The 19698-nt window shown below is 51.1% G+C and overlaps 1 protein-coding gene across 5 annotated transcripts in view; it reads left to right on the forward strand.

Annotated features, from left to right (window-relative positions):
• Positions 1-19698, forward strand: part of CTIF (cap binding complex dependent translation initiation factor) — a 250086-nt gene that overhangs the window by 74275 nt on the left and 156113 nt on the right. For 3 of the 5 annotated variants that reach the window (XM_036244763.1, XM_036244764.1, XM_036244767.1), the window contains exons 4-5: positions 468-512; positions 8365-8436. In XM_036244763.1, coding sequence (XP_036100656.1) covers positions 468-512; positions 8365-8436 — 117 coding nt within the window. The remainder of the gene's footprint in view (positions 1-467; positions 513-8364; positions 8437-19698) is intronic. The other 2 variants (XM_036244765.1, XM_036244766.1) reach the window with 1 other exon arrangement.

Here is a 19698-nt window from a genome sequence, read left to right on the forward strand (position 1 = left end):
CTGGGGAAGCTCGGCAGGCCCACCTCAGAGTTCACTGAGTGGGGAGGGGCCAAAGCAGTGTATTCTTATCAGCCCCCACGTGACTGCTGTTCGTTCTGGTCGACACCCCAGCCACAGGGGGGCATGTCTGTCTCCACTTGGGAGTGCTTTCCAGTAAATTCTTGTTCCAAGGTCAGATGAAGAGCCAGTGAGGGTGACGCTAACTCCAGTAGTCCTTTTTGGTGCAGCCCTGGGTCTCGTTACAAAGGCAGGTGGCCCTTCGAAGAGAGATGCACCCCTGCTGACAGGCTAGGTCCGAACGTGCAGATTGGCCACTGTCTCTTACTCACAGTGTTTTTCTTCTCTCTTTCTTCATGCCCCCCCCCCCATTCTGCCTTCCCTGTTCACTGTTCCCTCATCCCCCTTTCATCTCATCCCTTCATTTCTGCCTGCCTTTGACTCTCTCCCCTGGCCATCCTTGTTCATAGGAGGAAGCGCTCAATGGTGGACCACCCATGAAAGGCTTATCAGAAGTGAGTTTAAGGGGAGCTGTGGGGTGGTTGAGCATGGGGGACTCCTTTTATTTTTTTCTCCTTATTTAAAAAAATGCTGTATCATTACGTAGACAAGTACTATAGGTGTGCATTCTCGTGGGACATAAGAATTCAGACATTACCGACAGGATCTCCCGTAATGGCTGCCTCGTTCCACTGCTTTACCCTACCCAAATCAGACTGGAGTTGACCTCCTCACCTCTTTATGCTTTTGCCAACATCTGTGCATAATATGACTTATAATAATACATTATTTCAAGACTGAGCTATGGGAGACCCCGGAAGAGCAGCTTTGGAGAGCAAAGAGCAGGAGTTCCGTTTTTGGACATGAAAGGTTTAAGAATTAGATGTTCAAGTGGAGAAGTGACCGAGCAGCTCAATGTGCCGAGGTGGTGTCCAGAGGAGAGCAGTGACTGGAGACTCACATTTGATCATAGTAGCGTGTGGGCAGCATTTTAAACCCAAGGAGGGAGGGCAGTGGAAGAAGAAGGTCAAAGAAATCAATAAAAACATATTAAAAAAAGAAGAAGAAGAAGCCCAGTCCGTTGGCTCAGTGGATTGAGCATTGTCCCATGGACTGAGAGGTCCCAGTTCGTTTCCAGGTCAGGGCACATGCCTGGGTTTCAGACTTGATCCCCGGTAGGGGGTGTGCAGGAGGCAGCCGATTGATGGATGTTTCTCTCCCTTTCTCTCTCTCTAAAAAAAAAAAAAATTCAATAAAAACCTATTTAAAGAAGAAAAAAAAAAGATTGAGCCCTAAGAATTTGGGAAGAAAAAGAGAAAATCACAAAGGAGACTATAGTGTTTTTATGTTAACCATTTACTCTTCACAATTCTATGAAAAAAGGTGCTATTATTGTTGCCAGCTGACACGGGAGGAAACTGAGGCACAGATAGGTTGAATAAGATGCCTGAGGTCACACAGCAAGTATGTGGCTTTAACCAGGTGGTCTTCTCCAGTTGTCATACTCTTAACCTCTCTGCTCTTGGTAGTTTCAGTCATTATTATAGGTGGGGAAACTGAGTCTTAGGGATGAGGTGACTTGCACAAGGAGTAGGAACTCAAGCTCCTAAATTACTGCCTTACACTGCTTCTACAACAGGCAAGTTCTTTGGTGTTTGTTTGTTTGTTTGTTTGTTTGTGTAAGATGGGAGCAAAAAGCCTTTCTTCCCCTCTCAGACTTCAAACTTCAGCTCTTGGGCAGCATCCCCTCCCCGTACACACAAGGCGGTTTTTGGAGTTTCACTGTGGATGGAAAATGAGCTGCCAGCCAGTCTCCGGTCCCACCTCCCCTTCCTGTTCCTCCTCTCCTGGTCAGTAAGCCCGTGTGCCCAGGGTAAAGAAAACAGTTGAACATGCTCCTATTTTGAAAAGTTCAAGTCTTAGGCTAGCAGGATCTGCTCCTGGCCATTCCACGCGTGGGCTCCGTGAGGCTGTGAGCAAGTCACAGTCTCTCTCAGATCCCTCAGAGGGACACAAGGGCCCAGGAGGGAGCAGTGGTTCCCATGGGACCTTCAGACCACCCCCTCGGGGGTTCTGATGCCCCTTGATTAAGAAGCCCTGGATAAGATGGCTTTGTAAAATAATTTTCACTTTGAAATAATTTGAGATGTACATACAATTATAATAATAGTACAAAAAATTCCTGCATATCCTTCACCCAGGTTCTCCAGTTGTAAATACTGTAAAAGTAGATTTACAGTTGTTCGTATGAAAAATGATACAATAATTAATAAATAATACTACAAGAATAAACTCTGTTTTGCGTATTCACAACTGTAAACCTGCTTTTGCCCCACCCTGTATTTTACCGCATTTGCTTTGTCTCTTAATAGATAGATAGTAGGTAGATAGATAAATAGACAGACAGATAGATAGATAGATAGATAGACATACTGATAAATGATAGATAGATAGATAGATAGACAGATAGATACAGATAGTATATAGAGCAAATTTTTTCTGATTTATTTGAGAGTAAGTTACACATATGATTCCCCTTTATCCCTAAACACTTTGGTTGTATATTCCCTAAGAACAGGAACAGTCTCTTACATAATCATAGTACAGGAAATAAACATTGATGCAATACTATTATTTATAAAGAAATTGTAGGTTCCTCCAAAAAAATTCAACATAGAATTACCATGTGACCCTACTTCTGGATGTATCCCTCAAGGAAGTGAAAGCAAGGACCCGAACACCCATGTTCGTAGCACAGTTATTCACAAGAGCCAGGAGGTGGAAGCAACCTGAAGGCCCATCAGTGAATGAATGGATAAACAAGACGTGCTATATATGTGCAGTGAGGCTCAAAACAAAGGAAATCCTGTCATGTGCTATAACATAAAATCCCCCTTGAGGACCTTATGCCAAGTGAAATAAACCAGACACCAAAGGCTCATCCCTCTTCTGTGTGGCCCTAGAATGGTTAAGTTCGTGGAGAATGGACATAAAATGGTGGTTCCCAGGGGCTGGGAGGAGGGGGTGGGGAGTCACTGTTTGACAGGTGCAAGGTCTCAGTTTGAGAAAGTGAACAGGTTCTAGAGATGGGTGGCAGTGTTTGCACAACACTGTGACTATTTAATGCCATGGAATTGACATTTAAAAGTGGTTAAAATGTTAAATTTTGTGTAACGTATATTTTACCAGACAAAAAATCTGGTTCCATGTCTAACAGGATCACAAATTACATTTAGTATGTGGCATTTTTAAAATTAATACCTATGTATGCCCTTTTACTTGTCTGCCACCTTTTGGCTCTGTAACCCTGGTCAGTTGCTTAACCATGCTGTGCCTCCAATCCCATATTTGTAAAGTGGGGATGATAAACATCTATGAAGAATAATTGTTCATGTATGTAAGGGGCTTAGAACAGTACCTAGATTTCAGTGAAATCTTTCTATCTTCTTACCATTAATCCTTTGTTACACATTGTCATACATTGTTACACATGTTGTAAGTAGCCTCTCACTTGTCTTTAAATTTGTTCCTGATTTCTTTTGTTACATGGAAGTTTTAGACTTAGATGCAGTTTAAAACTTGTATCTTGGATTTTAATCAACCTGGAATGTGTTGTCTATGAATAGTTGGAGGCAGACATCTCAGATCATTTGTCCTCACCCACTAGTGGGTTCTCTCAGTCCTGTGTGTTTATTGATAATCTCTCCTCTGCCCTGATTGGAAACAATCTCCTTATCATATACTAAGTTCCCATTTGTGCATCTGTTTATGGTTACAGTTTTAGCAGAGAATCTCTATCCAGTCCTGTGTTGATTCAGCATGCTGGCTGGTTCTGGCCACGGAATACACTTGGATGTCTGGGGGGACCTAGAGGCCATTGGCATGTGCAGCTGGTCATCAGTACTTCAGCCTCCCCTGCTCCAGGCTCTTCCCTTTCACTCCCCCTCCCCCATGCGAAGTGTCTTCCCCTGTCCCCTACCTAATCTGCTCCTCAAATACTCTTTATCCTAGATGCAAATGCCTGATAACAGATTTTAATTCTTTTTGGTGTGAATATTTTAAATATCCAATGAGAGCAAAGAATAATAGAACGAACATCTACTTTGAGAACAGAATAAACATCTATGCTCCTGTTTATGGAATCTCAACCCTCTGCAATCTTTGTTTCTGCTTTTTAGATAAAGAAATGAATTATAACAGCTATGGTGGAGGCTCAAAATCGTGTGAATTTGATGTTCGTCAGTCCCATATATAAAAATGCCCCACTTTTCCTGCCCATTTGTGTTCCACGACCTTTCTCAGGGGAACATAACCCTTACACCCCCCCTTCCCCTGCCACACATGCACATGCACACACACATGCGTGCGCACAGGACTTGCTCCTAGCTGTAACCCGTTTACCTTGAGAGAGAAATGCTCTGTGGGGGCCAGTGGAGGAGAGTGTTCCTGGGGTAGGATGGGAGTAGGGCTTCTCTCCATCCGGGAATCATCTCACATAGATAGGGACCGGTTCAGGAAGGTCTGTGTTTGGAGATTGTCTAGGTGGTGGGCCCAGGGTCGGCCTCAGAGGAAAGAAGACAGCTTTGAGAGCGGAGTCCCAGCAGAAGCAGGCAGGAGCTTTGGAGCAGGGAGGGGACAGTTCCCAGGGGGTTGGACTGGGAAGAAACACTTCCTCCCAATGGAGATGATTCAGGCAGCAGCAAAGGAGAGGATGTCCCTGGAGCCGGTGGGATGTCACCAGTGGGTACAGCCTGCTGGGATAAGTGTGGTAACTCACACTAAATTCTTACCCTGGGGGCCGGAAAGCTGTGCACAGTTGGACCTCATTCCCTTCTCCAACAGCTTTGTCCAGGGCTATGCCTGTACCCAGCCCTGGCTGCGTCTCTGGGTGGGTCTTTGCAGACCTGCCCATCTTTTTTTTTTTTTAATTTATTTTTTGTTACATGACATGCCCATCTCATCCGCTTTGTGGCATCAGCCCCTCGCCCACCGCTGGTCTGCACCGTGCACTCAGACCCTCGTCGCCATCTCTGCCTGCAGTGCAAACCCGAATGTTGCCCTCTGACCTCCTCGCCTGCTCCCCCAGGCCAGGCCAGCCTCCCTAACAGGGTGGCCCTTCTCTTCTGCTGCTGTCTACCCAGAAGAGTCTCTGATGCCTCCGCCAGAAAGTCGTGATCCGCCCCTGAGCTGGCCGGCAGTCCGCTGCCTGTTTCCACGCCCAGGCTTGCTCTTCTCCAGGAATCTTGGCTCGTGCACCTTGTTCTTTCCCTGGGCCCCGCCTGTGAAGGGAGGCGTGGCAGGCCTCACACTGAATGCACTCGGAAGCGGCTTCTGGTGCGTGGATGTGAAGTGAAGGATGAATTCAACAAAGCAGAGCCGTCTCATCGGAGCTTGGGACTGCTCTTGGGGAGCCTGAGTAGAGGGGCGAGGTTGCCTATGGCTGTGTGAAGTCTTGGCCTCCTCTATGCATGTTGGTCTGGAGGAGACATCCTGCCAGGGACCATGCCGACCCCCGGAGGAAGTGTGCCCACGCTCAGGTCACATCACCACTGTGTGGCTGGGGTTGAGTGTTTGGGACTTTTCTCTGCAGGGCTGTCATAGGATGGGGTGAGGAGTAAAGATTTAGTCTACTCCATGGCCAGTAGTCACTGTGTACCTCAGCGTCGCCGAGCCTGTCACCCTGTCACCTGGGCCCCAAGCAGGAAAGGAGAAATCCCTCAAGTATATAAAGCAGAGGGATTGTTTTTACAGTAGTTTAAACATTTTGATTGATAGATATAGATATATAGATATAGATGATATAGATATAGATATGGATATGGATATAGATATAGACATATACAGGTTGGGGCAAAAGTAGGTTTATAGTTGTGAGTATGCAAAACATTACTTTTGTATTATTATTTATTAATTATTGTATTCCATGTGAAGAGCTGTTAATCTACTTTTGCCCCACCCTATATGTTTATAATATCTATATGTATATACACACACATACATATATATGTTACTTTTTATTTGGAAATTATTTTAGGCTTATAGCAAAGGTGCCAAAATAGCACAGGGTGTTCCCGTGAACCTGCGTGTCATCCAGCTTCCCCTAATGTGAGCATCTTACATAACCACAGTGAGATGATCACAACTAAGAAATTGACTCTGGAACAAGGGGACTTTATTCAGGATTTTACCAGTTGTTCCACTAATGTCCTTTTCCTGTTCCAAGATGCAAATTTGCATGTTATTGTTCTGTCTCCTTATTCTCCTCCAATCTGTGAAGCTCTCTTGGTCTTTTCTTGTCTTCCACAACCGTGGCACTTTTGAAGCGTACTGGTCACTTATTTTGTAGAAAGCTCCTCAGTTTGAATTGCCAGATGTGTTGTCTTGATTAGATTGAGATTGTGTATTTTGGGCGAGAACGCCTCAGAAGTAAAGTGCCCTTCTCCATGCATCATTTTGGGGAGTCCAGGATGGTGATCTATTTTATTACAGGCAACCTCATCCTCGATAACTTGGCCAAGGTGGTGTGTGATGGATTGCTCACTTTTTCCTTTTCCCCTTATAATTAATAAATATCTTAGGGAGATGCTTGGAGACTGCAAGTATCCAGACAGGGAATTTAATACAGGGAGTTGGTTACAGGTGATTTTTAAAAAGCCGAGAAACTTGAGCACCCCGAGATGAGTGACTGCAGGAAGCTGTTACCATCTCTGCCCCTGAGGCACAGAGAGCAGCCGGTGCAGCCAGGGCCGGCAGGGTCATGCCCAGCAGGCTGTCGGGCGAGGGCTGGAGCCATGAGGGAGGGCACCCTGGCTTCTCCCTTCTTCCCGTCTCCCCTCGCTGAGCCCAGCTGACACCGAGCCTAGGAGTCCCTGTTGGAGGGATCAGCCCTCGGCAGCGCAGAGCAGAGATGGGCAAGAAATGGATGAGAGGGCCAGACTCTCCGGGCCTGGTCCGCCACCTTCGCTGTCCGGGATGGCAGCCACCAGCCCCACGGGGCTCTCAGGCACTTGAAATGTGGCTGGCCCAAGTTGACATGAGCTCCCCCTGGAATTCAAAAACTTGGTAGGGAAAGAAGACTGTAAAATATTTCATTGATAAAGTTTATGTTCGTGACTATTTGAAATGTACTAAGATAAATAAAATATAGTATTACATTTCATTTGACCTTTTTAAAAGGCGGCTACTGGATCATTTAAAATGACTCCTGTGGCTCCTTTTGTGGCTCGTTCTGTGTCGGTTGGACAGCACCACTCTAGAATCCTCTTGTCCTGGCCCGTGTCATCAGCATCGTGACAAAACCGCTCTCCTATGCAACGGTTGTGCCCGTGGCCCACGGTCAGGAGGGTGTGTCCAGCCAAGGTTTTAAAACACCAGGCCTTGAGTCGTTCATACTCACTCCCAGTTTTGACAGGTGTGTCAGGCAGAGAGACGGCCTTTCTGCTTCCCGTGTGTCACGCAGGGTGTAGATCCAGGTCAGTGGTCAGCAACCTTCGCCTGCGAGGCCAGCTGACGTTTAACACAGTGGCAAAAACACCACCCTGCTGCACCGCACACAGGAGGGGCCCTACTGGTACTACCATTCATATCTCAGCAGTGTTTTTATGGTTTATGGAAGTCCTCGTCTCCACCTTGCGGAGTCGCCCAGCCCAGCTGTCCCCATCTTATGATGACACAGTGAAGCCTGGGAGGCCACACGGGTGGCAGTGGCTCCAAAACTTCTGGTGTGCCACTTGGGAGCCTGTCGAAATGCTCAGCTCCTGCCCTCACAGAGTCTGGTTCAGTGGGTGGAGCGTGGGGTCCAGGGACCCCCGTGTGGCAGGCTTTGGGACTGCCAGGCAGGTGGTTATCAGACTGCACTTTGGGGCACATCAGGCCTCTCAGCTCTCAGGGGATGAGTCTGGGTCTGACGGCCAGTCTGGGGCTCTTCCCCAGTGCCAGCTGTCCTGTGAGTCCACAGGCCCACTGCCCTTCGGAGCTGGGCGTATGGAAAGGACCACACACACCTACCTCACCCCAGCTCTGTCCGCGGCATCGTAGAGAGCTCGCGTGGCTGCAGCCTGGCCAGGTGGTCAAACATGGTGCCTGTTGTTTACAGCTCAGTGCCCATATGTCATGTCTGGTTGACTTTGGAGTGCAGCTGGCTCTTCATCACTCTGGTGGGCTCAGGTGAAGGGAAACGAGTGTACACCGAGCATCACCTCCACCTGGGATTCCGAGGTGCCAGCTGGGACCTGCTGGTAGGGAAGGATTTGCTGTTGGAATGGCCGAGCGGGGTTCTATACGCCTCTGCTGCAGGAGGGCAGGGCCATGTCCGGGGGCCTGGGCTGTGTGTCCTGCCATCACTGACCGCTCCTTTCTCCCCTGCAGTGGACGGCGGACTGCAGCGACCAGCTGGACAGCAGCTGTTCCTTCTCCCGAGGGCGAGCCCCCCCACAGCAGGTAGGGAAGAGCTCTGTGCTCCATCGGGGGTTGTCACGTCTGTCTGGGTTTCTCGGCTGGCCCGTGATGGTCATCCCTGGTGACCCTCCAAGCCCCCCATATACCCTCTGGTTGGCCAGCTGTTCTTCCTGATACCTCATCCCTGCTTGTGGGCGACAGTGGGATTAGGGGCCAGAAGAGCATGGCTCTTGAGAAGTGGGGATGAGGTGAGAGCAGGAGGTGGAAGGGGGGTGCAGTCTGCCCTCTGGAAAGTTCTCCCTGAGTACCCGGCCCCCAGTGAAGCGCTCTCTCCCACGAGCACCTAGATTCATAAGATTTCTTTTTAGTAGTAGCATTATTTATAAGAAACATCTGCAAACAACCAAATGTCCGTTGAGAGGAGAACGGATAAATGGCATGTGACATCCTCCCAGTGGAATATTATTCAGCAGTGAAATGAATGACCTGGAGGTTCACACATCAGGGCTGATGATGGAGCCACAGACAGTGGGCCTCCCCGGGTTTGGAGATTTGCTCCAGGTTGCAGAGGACCTGGAGGGGCATGTGCAGGGGAGGTGTCAGAGACCTCTCCTTTTCCTTCGGCCGGCCAGCTGTCCTGGGACCAGGAGGGTTGTGTGGCCAGAGTCGTCCCTGGTGACCCCTAGCTGAAAAACCACTATCCCCAGCCCAGCCTCTCACCGCCCCGAGAAATGAGGGGAGCCTTAACGGGCTCCTGCAGTCACTTGCTCCTGACTTCGGAGAGCTGCTGGGCTCAGAGGGAAGGCTGCTTGGCCCGGGTCTTGGTGTGGTCATACCCACAGCGCCGTGTGAAGCTGCTCAGGGCCGAGCACGCTCAGCAGCCAAAGAGTTGAAGGTGTTTGCAAGAGGAATTTTCTGTGGATTCCTCAGCCAGGAGTGTTGCCGAGGCCTGTTGCTAAGCTCTGCTGGGTCTGAAGGATAGCACCTGCCCTACTACTTAGAAGGAAAAAATAATGTATGTAAAAGAATGCCCAGTGCAGGGCAGGAGATGCAGATTTCCAAAGGAGGGCCCAGACCTCGGGTGTCCCAGAGGTAAGCCTGCGGAGATGGGACTGAGTCAGACCTCCCTGGTGGCTGGGACCTGTGTGCAGTACACCTTAGGCATGGAGAGGCAGGAGCTGGGTTGAATGAGGTCTCCTGAGGTCAGGAGGACTTTGGTTCAGTGATGAAAGGACTGATATTTAGAAATTAGTGACTCAGTTCATTAGGCTGCAAACAGCGGAGTGATGTAAGCCAGACGGAAGTTGCCTTCTGTCTCAGGACAGCCGGGCTGGGTGTTCGGGGTGGCTTGGCAACTCGACGGTGTCAGTCTCGTTCTCTGCTGTCTGGGGTATGGCCTTTGTCCTCACGGCCCACGGGGCTCACGTTCCAGTGGGGCACCGCCCTGGGCCTCGAGTGGGGTCAAGTGGGTCAGGATTTCTTACATGACTGTTTCACAAGGAAAGCCCCACACACCTGGCCGGTGGCAGCCGCCCTGCCCACACGGTCCTGGAGTGGCTCCCTGGTGGAGGGGGAACCAGGGAGCTGCCCATGGAAGCGTGTGTTCGCTGGGTGCAGCTCTGACGGGCTGCTGCTGGCCCATCATTCTTCAAGGCTCTCTTCAACCTGACCCACCAGATGTAGGAGCCCTGGGCCAGCTCTCAGGGACAGCCACCAGCCCCATCAGCACACCCACTGGCCTCGTCACTACACCCTGTCGTCCAGGCAGACCCTCGCCCCAATTCATGCTGTGAGCAGGCTGTTCTGCATGCACCTGCCTATGCCCTCAGCCAGCTGGTCAACCCGAAGGTGGGAGCTAGGGCTGGCTCTGCTTCCCTGACTGCCCTGGCCTAGGGCCTTGCAGTCATTGCTCATAATGATGCCTGAGTTGGCCCAGATCCAGTCCATGCAACCCCATGCCTCATGGGCCCCATGCCTCTGGCCACCCAACTTTGCGGAGCTTTCTAAGGTCATTGGGATAATAGGGCATATGCATGGGGCAGGGGGGATTATTTTCAGTGGGAAACAGGCTAAATTGAGACTGGGTGGCTGATGGCTCTAGCACCTCGCCCCTGACTGCCCTACCTTGGCCACATGTGCCCAGGAAAGGCGGCTGGCCAGAGGACGCTGAGGTGCTGCACTCTGCCCAGGAAGTTCTGTGCAGTGGGTCGCAGTCCATGGAGGGGCCCCGGTGCAGGCCGTGTCTGGGGGTTAGTCATGCACTAGGCTTATTTATTTTAATGTAAAAACAAACAAACAAAAACCCTTTGCCTCCTCTGCAGCCTTTTGAGGCACCAAGTGGGAGCAACCTAGACTAGGCTGAGTCCCGCGAGATGGGGGGAAGGAGGCTCAGAGAGTCCAGAACAGAAAATGGGCCACACTCAGTCCCGAGGAGGCCTGTCCAACTGCCAGCAACTGGGATCTGGCTGTACTGAGGACTCTTTGGCATCCTGGCAGCCTTCCGAGCGAGCTGTCCATCACCTCGTCGTTCAGTTGGGAGTTGAAATGGTTTTCACCTTTTCTTCCTATTGAGAGAAATGCAGAAGAAAGCACCTGCAACGAGAGAGTGCAGCCCAGTGCGGTTAGAGCAGATTTCAAGGTCCCAGCCGGGGTTAGCTCAGGGGAGAAAGCTGAAGGCATTTGAAGGTTGTGTGGGGTCAGGAGGGAGCAGCTCTTCTCCATCTGCACCGAGGAACCAAGGAGAGGAAATTAATGTGCACGACAGCAGCGGGGCCTATGATTAGACCTTGGGAAGGACTTCCTGACTGAAGGGCTTGGCTGGCAGCGTTGGCTATTGAGCAAGGTGATGAAACCTTGCTGGGAACCTAATGAGCACACCTCCTCACCAGGCGGGTTCATGCAGAGCCCTGGGAAAGGTGGGGGTGTGTCAGAAGTGGTATCTGAGTGCTGGCCAACAGCCTGTGATCCCACACTGGCAGGAACAGGAGGGAGGGGCACTCCCCTTTCCATCATGATGCCCTGCAGCAAAGCCAGCATCAGGAGAGTGTGAAAGAGCCTATCCCAAGGGTCAGGAGAACCAGATGTTGACCCAGGTGTGGCACGCGTTCCAGTGTCTCTTCTGCAAAGTGGGGCACTGGGTCACACAGACATCTGAGCCTCTCTGGAATTTCTCTCCTTATTTGCATTTGTGTCTCCATGAAATAACCAACTGCATCCAAACAGCTGGTACAAGTGACGGGAGTACTGGGTTTTCCAGATTTCTTTACTGTTCCCCCGCCCACTCTGATTCCTATGTCAGCCTGCAGGCTAGGCAAATCCTAGGTACCAACATTGATTCTGACCCAGCAGACGACAGGTGGTCGGCATCGATGACTACAAATACACTGCTCATATCTGGCCCACAGAAAAGGTAGAAGGAGCGTTCGGCCAGCCATCTTGCTGCCGTCTAGTAATTATACTATTGGTTCAGTGCCAATTTAAAACCTCACCTAGTTAGTACAAATGCTATCTTGGTAAAAGTGCCTAGATTATGTAATCAGCTTCTATGGATATTTAAGTGTCAGGTATGTATGTTCGTGGCACTACTCTCCACTCACTCAGTATTTATTGAGCACCTGCCGTGAGCTTGGCAGACATAGGAGCTGGAGACTTAGGCTTACTAACCGTTGGCAGAGTAGAGGCTAGTTAACATGAAAGAGGCTCAAGGCACACATGTGAAGTCCCCCAAAGAGACGTTCTGACCACAGGTATCACAGCCATTCCAAAGAGTGGTTCTGTTTGTCTCTACGAGGAGGGAGATGTCTTGCAGAACACGAGACTTGATCTGTGTCTTCAGGAACGGGTCGGGGGTCTGACCATATGGAAGGGAAGAGACAAGAAGATGAAGAGAGAAGATGGTGTTAGCAAGGGCTTGAAGTTGGGATGCTAGGGCGACGGGAAAAAGCACAGCTCAAGTAGATGGTTAGTGTTGGGTGTTACTGGAGTGGTGGGGGATGAGGATGGTGAACCTGAAGGTGTTCGTGTGCTCAGCTGAGATGCTGGCACGCTGTCCAACCCCACCGGCTTTTGTTCACCTTGTATGTCTTCTATTTTCTCTGGTGTTCCATGCAGGTAACGTTTATATCAGTCAGGATAGCCTAGGTAATGCTGCCGTAACAAACACCTCCAAGTCTCCGTAACTTTAAACAACCCATTCAGGACCCAGCTTGATGGAACAGTCACCGTTTTGACCAGTCATCAAGACAGAGGGAAAAGAACACGGGGGAGTCTCGCTTTGGCAACTCAGCACTCCAACCCAGATGCAACACGTCACTTCTAGTATGTACAGTTGCCTAGAACTGGTCACACGGTCCCAACCAACCATAAGCACACAAAGAAGCACAATCCTACTACATGCCTGGAATGGGGGAAACCAGAACGATTTGGAGACGATCACATGCCCCACCTCTGGTAGAAGCTCCCCAGAGGCTAGGACTCACATCAGATCCAGAGCTAAGCAGGTCCCAATGAGCACTAAATAACCTCATGGGCCATCAGGATGACAAGCAGGTCAGAGGTCCCCTGATCCAAGCCCTCACCCTGCAGTACAGAAGCCCCCTCATGCAGCTGGACATTTCCAGTAGTGGGGATTCCTTTGTTTATCTGTTGTTGTTGTTTTATTGCTGTTAATCCTCACCCAAGGACATTTTTTCCATTGATTTATTTTTTAGACAGAGTGGAAGGGAAGCAGGGAGAGAGAGAGAAACATTGGTATGAAAGAGACATATCGATTTGTTGCCTCCTGCATGACCCTCAGCAGGGCTGGGGATCGAACCAGCAACCCAGGTACATGCCCTAAACTGGGAATTGACCCAGTTGATCCTTCGATCCAAGGACTGATGCTTGAACTGCTGAGCCAAACTGGCCAGGGCTATTTATTTGTTCTTTTATTCATTGACCCGATCAGCGAGCCATCGCTGAGGGCAGGCAGTGCCCGGAAGTCTGGGACATGACGTGGTGGTTCTCAGGTCCTGTCCCATCCTGGGTTGCCCTCCTGGGAGCACTCTACGGACGGACTGCAATTCCTCTTAGTAAGCCTCCTGGACAGCACGCCTGCTGGGGGACCTGAGAGTGTGGCCCCCACTGCTCTCAGCACGCAGGTCTCTTCCAGAGGAAGCCGTCGGTCCCATCTTCGAGGTGCCTCTGGCTCCAGCTCACCTGCAGAAACCAGGATACGGAACGTACAGAGCCACATACATCACTATTCACCTTTACAGGGGACGCTCTGCGGCCATTCGAGTGCCTGCCGTAACCGTACGAGCCGTGTGACTTGGTCAAGCCCTCAGAGAACCTGGAGTCTGCTTAGAGAGATAAAGGCTTTCCCGAGGGGAAAAGCAGCGGGCCAGGGCAGCGAGGGAATGCCGGGAGGGGCTGTGTCTGCAGGGAGGCCTGCATCCGCAGGGAAGGTCAGCTACAGGGGCAGGAGGGTGGGATGCGTGTGTCGTCGTGGTAACTTGATCGGATGGGAACAAGGAGACCGGAGACCTCCTCTCTGGACCTCTGACTTACTGTTCGGGCACAGGTGAGATACCGCCCTCTGGCTGCAGCCTCAGTTTCCCCTCTGAAAAACGAATACACTGGACGTAAGGCCCTCGCAGTGTTTTGTTAAAAAATACAGACCTAGATTTTCACTTCTGGGAGGATGAAGTAGATACACCTTTCTGTATTCCTACTGCTCTGACAACTAAAACCCTACAGTTCTATATAAAACAACCATAAAAAGATTTTGAAAGGTGGAGAGAAGAAGCCACACCAGCGAGGGACCTTGGGACCTGAGCAATGACAGAGTGGCGACCTCCCTGGGTTTCTTCTTGCCTCCTGTATCCCAGGCTTGCAGCCAAAGACGTCAGTAACCAGGAAATGCTGATGCACACTGGTTTTTAAAAGTCTGCTCTCGTTGGCAAGGGTCCAGAAAGAGAGCCACCTAGCAAGAGAGGAAACTTTTAGACAATGACTGTTCTCCTGTAGCCGAACAGCACGGAAAACAGCCCCACCCTCACCACGCCAGCAAAGACCCAGCGGGAGCCTGGACTTGTACCCTCGCCTGGCGGGGACAAGGTGCCCAGCCTCCCCCTACAGGGTGGGATCAAAGAAGGCCAAGGGGGGAGGTGCAGCTTTCATCCCTGCAGGCTTGTAAGAGGGCCTTCCCCCGCCCCATGGTGTTGGAGACCATGTAGGGGCTGGACTTCCCCCCACCCGGCAGTAGTGAGGCACCCGCCCCTCCCTGCTGGGGTGTGTCAGAGGAAGCCTAACCGAGAACTGGGGCTTCTGTTGGTCGGTGGTGATAAGACCGCCTTCGTGGCAGGGTCTTTGGGGACCATGTGGGGACCTGGAACTTCACCTCCGTCAGCTGTAATGACAGCACCACCCCTGGACTGGCAATATTGAGGCTGTGACCCCTGCCCCTGCCAGAGTGGTACTGCAAAAGCCAATTAAAACAGAAGATTTAAAGAAGATTCAGAATCTCTTAACATATCAAAAATCACTTGTCATACCAAGAACTGGGAAGATTCCAAAGAAATGAAAAGATGATAATCAATAGAGATCAACACTGAGATGTGGGATTGGACTAGTATCTAGAATATATAAAGAGCTCTCAAAACTTAATATTAAAAACCATCTAATTTTGCCCAGCTGGTGTGGCTCAGTGGTTGAGCATCGACCCATGCACCAAGAGGTCACCAGTTCGATTCCTGGTCAGGGCTCATGCCCAGGTTGTGGGCTAAATCCCCAGCGGGGGCATTCAGGCGGCAGCCAATCGATGTTCTCTTTCATTGATGTTCTTTCTCTCTCCCTTCCTCTCTCAAAAAAAAAAAAAAAAAAATCAGTAAAGAAAAAAATTTTTTTAAAAACATCCAATTTTAAAATGGAAAAAATGCATGAAGACACATTTTTTGCCGAAGAGGATGTACAGATGGCAAATAAGCACACAAAGATGTTCCACCCCATCAGCCATCAGGGAATATCAGTACACAGCGATCAGAACATCTGTAATGGACAACACCAAGTGCCGGCGAGGCTGCGGAGAGACTGGTCAGTCATGCGTTGTTGGTGGAGATGTGCGGCCATTCTGGAAGACAGTTGGGCAGTTTCTTAAAAAAACTCAACCTGCAGGGACCATATGATCCAGCCATTACATTCCTGGCTGTTTATCCCTGAGAAATGAAAACGTATGTTCCCACAAAAACCTATACTCAAATGTTTATAGCAGCTCCAGGGAGAATAGTCCAAACTGGAAACAACCCACAAGTCCATCAACAGGTGACCAGTGAGACAGCTGTGCCAATCAGCAGCAGAGAGGAGTCAACACCACAACCACCTGGGTGACTCTCCAGGGAATTGTGGTGAGTGAAAAAAAGCCAGTCCCCCGAAGTTCCGTGCCGTGTGATTCCATGTCTGTAACATTCGTGAGCTGGCAAACTGGTGGAAATGGGGAACAGGTTAGCACTGCCAAGGACTGTGGAAGGAGGCGTGGGTATCCGAGGATGGCAGGAAGGGTCCTTGTGCTGGTGGAAATATTCCGCATCCTGGGTGTGACCTTGACTTAGGGGACATGTACTTGGCCATAGGCTTTAGTCGTTACCTCCCACCTCTTCCTGGTCCTTGTTTGGGTCTTAATTCGAAGACAGCAGGAGTAGAGAGGGAAGGGACAGAATGAACAGACACAGAAATTCCCTAGTGAAAGGCCTTTCCTGCTCCTGAACTCAGGGCTGGTGCCACCCAGGGGGTACTCTCTGCTGGTCTGTTCTCTGCTGTTCTCCTGCCTTGGAGGCCCTCTTATTGTAGGTGGGTAAAATATTGGGGTCCATCATCTTTCCCACCAGTGTGGGGTGCTGTCCGTGGTGCTGAATGAACGAACACACACACACACACACACACACACACACACACACACCCAACTCCCCCCACGCCCCCAGGACGGGATTGTTTCTCCCGGCCCCTTACTTCCTTATTGTTGACACAAACCCAAATCACCCTTAAAGTCTACTTTGATTTGGGCCTGAGAGGAGTTTCAGACCCAGCCCATAGGAAGCATCTGTTTTGGCTTAGGTATGCCGGTGGCCAGTTGGGAAAGGGGGGCGGTCCTCCTGCAGCCCTGTCCTATTCAGCCAGGTTCTGCCTAGTTTTTAAACACTTGCAGCCTAGAATTGTCAACACACACATACACACATACATAGGTGCACAAGCAAAAATCACTCTTAGTTGTGTTAATAAAGGAAAAACAGCAGCATAGAGGAGGGTTATTTTTCCCCCACTACACCTGACGTAGCAGGTATTTCTACTGTACAGGGGTTGACTCCCCCCTTGTTTCACTCATTCATACATGGAGCCCCCACCCTAATACAGACAGCTCACTCCCCGTATTCCCTCTTCACTTCACTATAGCAGATTTACCCTCCGCCAGCGCTGCCAAATGTGGCCAGAGCCGGACTCGGAGAACTCGGATGTTTGTTCTCTGTTACTGACGTATGGAAATCTGCAGTGGGGTCAGACTCCAGCTGAACACTTGCAAACCGCAGTGGTTCAGAGCATGCGCTCCGGGCCTCACTGTCTGCATCTCCACCCTGGGAACTAGCTCTGTGAATATGGACACGCTCTCTGGGTCCCAGTTTCCTCCTCAGCGAAATGGGGGTGGTGAAAGCCTTGGCTTCCTGGGGCTGGAACAGGTGAAGTGCTCAGACGGTGCTGGCCTCCGGTGAGTGCTGCCTTGTCTGCTGTTGCCATCGTCTGGGGTCTGTCCTCCCCGAGCTGGGGAGCAGTGGGCAGGCCGTTTCCATTTCTTGTTCCATGTGGCTAAGTGCTCGTTACCCCTTTGCGATCGTTCTGAGAGCAGCATGCTTCGCCTGGCACGGGGCCTCCTGATGGCCAATAAAAGCGGCTGTTGTGAAGGATTCAGCAGCATTTAAGTGCTAAAAACGATCCACTGGAAAGGGTGATTGTCTTTGATAGGACTTCTCAAAATCTCGGCATGACAGCAACCTGGGGGGCAGGGCCTGGGTGACCACAGGGCTGGGGGGGCGGGGCAGAGACGAGCTGTGGTCACCAGGGCCAGCCAGGGAATTGTAAACTGAGGAATGTTCTTGAAGAAGCCTGGGCGGTTTTATGGAGAGCTCTCAGGACCTGGCCACTGAGTCTTTGCTCAGTAATATTTCGTGGCTGATGCTGGGTCACAAGGCTAGGATTGGGGAGGGGGGAGTGGGCAGGGAGATACAACAAAAAAGTGAAGCCAGGGCTTCTGCCTTCAACAAGATGGCAGGCTAATTGGGGAAGAGAGCTGATATAGGGAGCATTAGATGATGACTGTTTCCTGAAGGGGGTTCCATGGAACCCTGGTCCTGCAGAGTGCTCAGTGGAATACAAAGGGAGTGCGGTATACATTTCTGGCCAAAAGAGTTTGGGAAATACTGCACACTACACTGCCACCCATGTGAAGAGTCAGCACCCATCTAAGACCATAAAGGCACTGAGAAGTTCTGCAATAAAGTAATTGATTTCATGATCTCAGTGTGTCCCAAACATTTGGCTAGGGAGCCTTTTTGAACTTTTCTCTCCCCATGAAACTTTTTTTAATATTCTTTATTAATATTAGAGAGAGAGTAAAGGAGAGGGACAGAGAGATAGAAACATCGATGAGAACATTGATTGGTTGCCTCCTGCATGCCCCCCCTGGGGATTTGGCCCACAGTGTGGGCATGTGCCCTGACCGGGAATCAAACCGGTGACCTCTTGGTGCATGGGCTGACGCTCAAACACTGAGCCACACTGGCCGGGCACCATGAAACTCATTAACATCCAGTGTTTCCCAAATCGTGTCCCGTGGACCACTCCAGATGCACTCAATTTGAAGCATCAGCACGCCCCTCCCGGTGATTCTGATGCACGCTGACGTTCGTGGGCCAGCGGATGTGCTGCTAGGACACCAGTGGGGAGCTCTGCAGAGGACCAGTCGGAAGGGAAGCCGCGCGGGGGTACGTGCTGCACATGCTGTGGGTTCCTGGGGCCCAAGCGCTGAGGAAAGTGCAGGACTGGAGGAGTGAAGGGTCCTTAGCTGGATTTTAAGGAAAGGAAGCCTGGGGGAGGGGGGAGGGCACACTTGCTTGTTGTCTCAGAGTCCAGGAAGACCGCAGCGGCCCAAAGAGGAATCTAACCCCACAGCCTCGGCAGCTCTGGGGCCTTGGACCCCCTTTGCTGACAGGCCGGCGCGCACACTAACCCGGCACCACCTGAGCACCAGGAGGAAGCCAAAGCCTGGCAGCCGCCAACAGAAGGCTGGAGGAGGCGGGGTGCCTGGGCACAAGCCAGGCCCTGGGCACCTCCCCTCTGTCCTTAGCTTGTCCTCTCCTCTGCGGGTCCTGGGTGTGAACAGGCCTCGGGGTGTTGGAGGGTGCGGTGGGTCTGGCTCATGCTGTCACATTTCAGAAATCAGGTCGCAGTCGCCCTGTCTGTGGGTCTGTCTGTCCGCAGGCTCCTGCTCCTCTGGCTTTTCTGATTTCTTTTCTGGACACTAAGTGGGTTTGTGGGGTGTGTGTGGGGTGTGTGTTAGGTGCTGCAAACTTTGAGGGTTGGTGTCCAGAACTCAAGAAGCGGGCACTTCTCCAGTTTCGGGGGCTCTGATTAGATCTGAAGCAACAGGGCAGGGTGGCCCGAGGTCGGCTTGGACGCTGTCAGCCCAGGGCTGGTGGGCACAGAGATGGGCGTGTGAAGCTGTTTGGCTCTGGCGTCTGTTTAGCTGCCCCCGTCCGTCACTGCCGAGTGAGGCCTGGCCCCTCTGGGCACTGCCTGGGCCACCACCTCGGCATCGGCGAGGGACAACACAGGAAGGCCCTGCCGGTGAGGTTCTTCCCTCTGGGCTGCGGCTTGAAGGGGGTAGATTTTGTTTCCAAGTGCCAGGCTGTTTCTCCAGCCTTTTGATGCAAGGTCGTGTGCCCTAATTACATGCCTGTCTCATCCCATTGCAACAGACGCTGAGGGCGTGGCTCTCGTTGTGTGCGGGTTCGTGTGTCAAGCAGGCTACAGGAAGGTTGTCCCCGCAACTTGCCTCCTCACCTGCCAGGACACCAGCCTTCCTGGGGGTCACGTTCCTATCGCACTCGGCAGGGAGGCTGTTGTCTTGCTCAGTCCTCGCGTGTCCTTCAGTGGCCTGAGGGTCCTCGTTCTTGCAAAGGGCTGTCACCTCCAGGGATGCCCCCAGGGTACCCCAAGCTCTGCAGAGATGGGGTTCCAGCTCCTTGGTCTGTAAAGGACTCACATCCTGGCACTTCTGTT

Source organism: Molossus molossus, unplaced genomic scaffold, assembly GCF_014108415.1.
Source record: "Molossus molossus isolate mMolMol1 unplaced genomic scaffold, mMolMol1.p scaffold_m16_p_6, whole genome shotgun sequence".
NCBI lineage: Eukaryota > Metazoa > Chordata > Mammalia > Chiroptera > Molossidae > Molossus > Molossus molossus.